This window comes from Suricata suricatta, chromosome 13, assembly GCF_006229205.1.
Source record: "Suricata suricatta isolate VVHF042 chromosome 13, meerkat_22Aug2017_6uvM2_HiC, whole genome shotgun sequence".
NCBI lineage: Eukaryota > Metazoa > Chordata > Mammalia > Carnivora > Herpestidae > Suricata > Suricata suricatta.
This window is the reverse complement of record NC_043712.1, coordinates 18,774,726-18,778,303: the sequence shown is the minus strand read 5'-3', so window position 1 is coordinate 18,778,303 and position 3,578 is coordinate 18,774,726. Positions and strand designations below refer to the sequence as shown.

The 3,578-nt window shown below is 51.2% G+C and overlaps 1 protein-coding gene across 7 annotated transcripts in view; it reads left to right on the top strand.

Annotated features, from left to right (window-relative positions):
• TMEM268 (transmembrane protein 268) overlaps positions 1-3,578 on the top strand; it is a 28,528-nt gene that overhangs the window by 4,301 nt on the left and 20,649 nt on the right. For 6 of the 7 annotated variants that reach the window (XR_003901847.1, XM_029920066.1, XM_029920069.1 and 3 more), the window contains exon 2: positions 472-660. Coding sequence is in view for 6 of the 7 variants with exons in the window: in XM_029920066.1 (XP_029775926.1) it covers positions 552-660 (109 nt within the window). In the remaining variant the exon portion in view is untranslated. Of the gene's footprint in view, positions 1-35; positions 356-471; positions 661-3,578 lie in introns of those variants that run through there. The other variant, XM_029920068.1, reaches the window with a different exon arrangement.

Below are 3,578 nucleotides of genomic sequence, written 5' to 3'. Positions count from 1 at the left end.
CCTTCCTTCCTTCTTGTGTGTGTGATCTGTATTTCCCACCATCCTGATTTTTGTCATTTGTATTTTACAATGTCTTCTGGAAAGCCGTTTGAGATCCTTTGTATAAATAAGGCTCTCCATGATGAATGTACTGATCCTGTGCCTGGTTGCTTGGGGTGCTCTGAATAAGGGAATGGAACTCCCAGATGCCTGGGAGTGGGGACTGGTCAGTTTGTGAGTTCCAAGTGAGTGTCTGGATGCATCTGAGCTAGAGAAGACCCAAGACCAGAGGGAAGTTCTCAGTTCTCCCTTGGAGAGTTTTATTTCCTCCTCTTCACTCCTGAGAATGCTCCTCAGCAAGACTGGAAAGAGCAAAGTTAGTGGAAGGACTCCTGGTGGCTCTCTCTGGTCTCGGGATGACTTTGGCCTTGGGGAGGCCAAGAAGCCCCATCTGGCAAGGCCTGAAGTTCTTTCTTGTGCTGTTTTCTGAAGGCAAGAGAAGCTGAGTTGGCCGCTCCAGAATGAACCACAGCTCCAAGAAGGGGAAGTAGGAGCCCAGCTGGCTCTCTGCTATGGCCTGTGAGCCTCAGATGGGCCCCAGTGGGGCAGCCAGCCCGTTGCCCACCTCCTCCCCTGGCTGGAGTGCCTTGCCTGGAGGGAGTCCCCCGAGCTGGGGGAAAGGTAAGGTCATGACCTTTATTTCCCTCCCCTTCTACCAGGATGCTGGGCTGGACTTACATAGCACAATGGAGGAGAAGGGCAGGGAGGGCACAGGGGAGCCTTAGCTAGTGGTGGGCATTTTAGGCCGGTCTGTCATTTCTCCCCATTTTCTCTATCACCATCTTTTTAGACCCAGTCACCGGCAACTTCTGCTTGGATCCTTGCTGTATCTTCCTAGCTGATCTCTCTTTCTTGCCTCTTCCATTTACATGGCATTTAGATTGACCTTTTAAAAATGCAGAACAGACCATGTCACTTTCTGCTTCAGTGTTTCCCATGGGGCTTAGTGTGACGATCTCTCAATCACCGGCTTGCAAGGCCTGCCTTAGTGGCTCCTGCTACCCCTTTTCTCTGTTCCTGCCATGCTGTCCTGCCTCAGGGCCTTGGCACCCGCTGTTTCTTCGCCTTGTTATGCTCTTGGCCTTCCTCCTTTCCTCTGATTAATTTCCACTCTTGCTTCAGAGCTCAGTTCAAATATCCCTTCTAGAAGGATTTCTCTCCTGATACCCCAGCCTAAGCCAGGACTCCCCTGGTTCCCCCCACAGCACTCACCGTAGTCTGTGATGACGAGTGTAATAAATGATGACCTGTGGAATGACGTGTTGAATATCCGGCTTCCCTGCTAGACTGTAAGTCCCTTGAGGGCAGGTCTGTGCGGTCCTGTTCTTTCCTGCATTCACAGTGCCTAGCACAGGGTTGGCCCATCATAGATGCTCAGCCTACTGTGCTGAATGCGCAGAACGATGGGTGTCTGGGCGTAGGCGCTTTGAATTGCGGCTCGTTACTTAGATGGTTTGAAACTTGACTGCTTAAAAACAAGAGTGTCTTCCATTACTCCTGTTATTAGGCAGACAATTTACACACACATGTACCTGCACACACATGCACATGTGTGCGCGCGTGCACACACACACACACCCCAGTAGGATGAAGTGGGATGAAATGATTTTCCTTTAGAACTTGAAGACATCGCTCCACCGGTTTTGGCAAGCCAGTTCTTGCTTCTTTGTCGGAAATTGCTCCTCACTACACACACACACACACACACACACACACACACACGCACGTACGCACATGCGCGCACACCTGCACACATGTGCACATGCACATGTGTGTGCCCAATCCTTTGCTCTCTTTTCAAGTTCTTTTTCTTATCTAGGTGTAATAAAAGTATTTCTGAGTAGAGACTTGCTGTTCCCACTCTAAGGAACAGATGAGAGAGATTATTGCCAAGAATCCAGGAACTTGGTTTGAAAGGCAAACAAAGTCAGGGTGAAGAATCTTTGCATTGCTCAGGCCAGCGCTTCCGTCAGGGTGCACAGAGCTGGCGCAGGGCGGCTGGTGTTCTCTGTGCCCGGTGCCCCGGTCCGTGCCGTTTCTCTCTGCCGTGCTGTGACGTGGCATGACCGCCTGGGTTTTGCTCCCGTGTCTTACGTTCATTTCCCCTGGTAACTTTGGGCAGGTCTCTTCACCTTTCAGAGGCTCTGTTCCCTTCTCTGTGACAATGGTATCCACCTGGTAGGGCTCTCGGAGGAGGAAATAAGATTAGGACTGTGAAGCCCAAGCCCCGTGCCTGGTGTGGGCTCAATCCTTAGAAGCTCTTCTCTTTCTACCTTATTCAAACTCATTTCTGCCTGTATTTTTTTTTTTTGTCTTGATTTTCTCACTTGCTCATTTTTATTTAAGTTTTTAAATTATTTTAAAAAATCTACTTATTTTTAGAGAGAGAGAGGGAGAGAGAGAGCGAACGAGCAGGGGAGTCACAGAGAGAGAAGGAGACACAGAATCCGAAGCAGGCTCCAGGCTCCGAGCTGTCAGCATGGAATCTGATGGGGATTTGAACCCATAAACCGAGATCGTGACCTGAGCCGAAGTTGGACGCTTAACCGACTGTGCCACCCAGGCGCCCCATGCTTGCTTATTTTTAAATCTAATTTTAGGGGTGCCTGGGTGACTCAATCGGTTAAGCGTCCAACTTCAACTCAGGTTATGATCTCACAGTTCCTTGGTTCGGGCCCTGTGTCGGGTTCTATGCTAACATCTCGGAGCCTGGAGCCTGCATTGGATTCTGTGTCTCTTTCTCTCTCTGCCCCTCACCCTCTCATGCTCTGTCTCTCTCTCCTTCAAAAATAAACATTTAAAAAAATTGCCCAGAGCTAGGCTCAGGTGACAGGAGCTTTGGGCCAGCAGATTTATGTTTTATCTCTTCCTTGCCCCCTCATTGTGTAAGCTCCACCCACAGAACGTGTGCCAGCATATCCAGTCCCCGGCCTCCCTTGGCTGAATGCTGGGGTCCCCCCTCCCCTCCCCACCTCTAGCCCCTCAACACTGGCGGGGTGTCTCATGGGACCTCCTGCGTGGTGGAAGGAGATCTTGATCCTTCCGTCCAGAGTCTCTCTCCTGGGAGCAGAAGGGAGATTCGGCTTCATTCCTTGGCTGTTCCTCCCTAGGCCTGAGGGGGTTTCAGTCCCCAGCGGCTTTCACTCCAGTAGACCTCACTGGGCTGGCCTGGTCCCATCCTGCCTGGCTTGTGGCCACACTGAGCTGATGTGGTGTGTTTTGTGAGGTTCCACTTAATGCAGTTCGTGCTTTTTGAAGTCAAGTGAGTTGCAGATACCCTTGGGAGGGGTTGCCAGTAAGTCTGCGTCTCCATTTTCTGTGGCTGCCCTAACAAATTAGCACCCACACAGCGGCTGGCCAAACACAGATCCACCCTCTGATGGTTCTGGAAGCTGGAAGTCTGACGCTGGCTTCACGGATCTGAAGTCCCTGTGCCAGCAGGGCTGTCTTCCTTCAGGAGCTCAGGGAGAATCTGTTTCCAGCTTCCAGAAGCCACGCATACTCCTTGCCCCGTGAACCTGCCTCCACCTCAGAGGCAG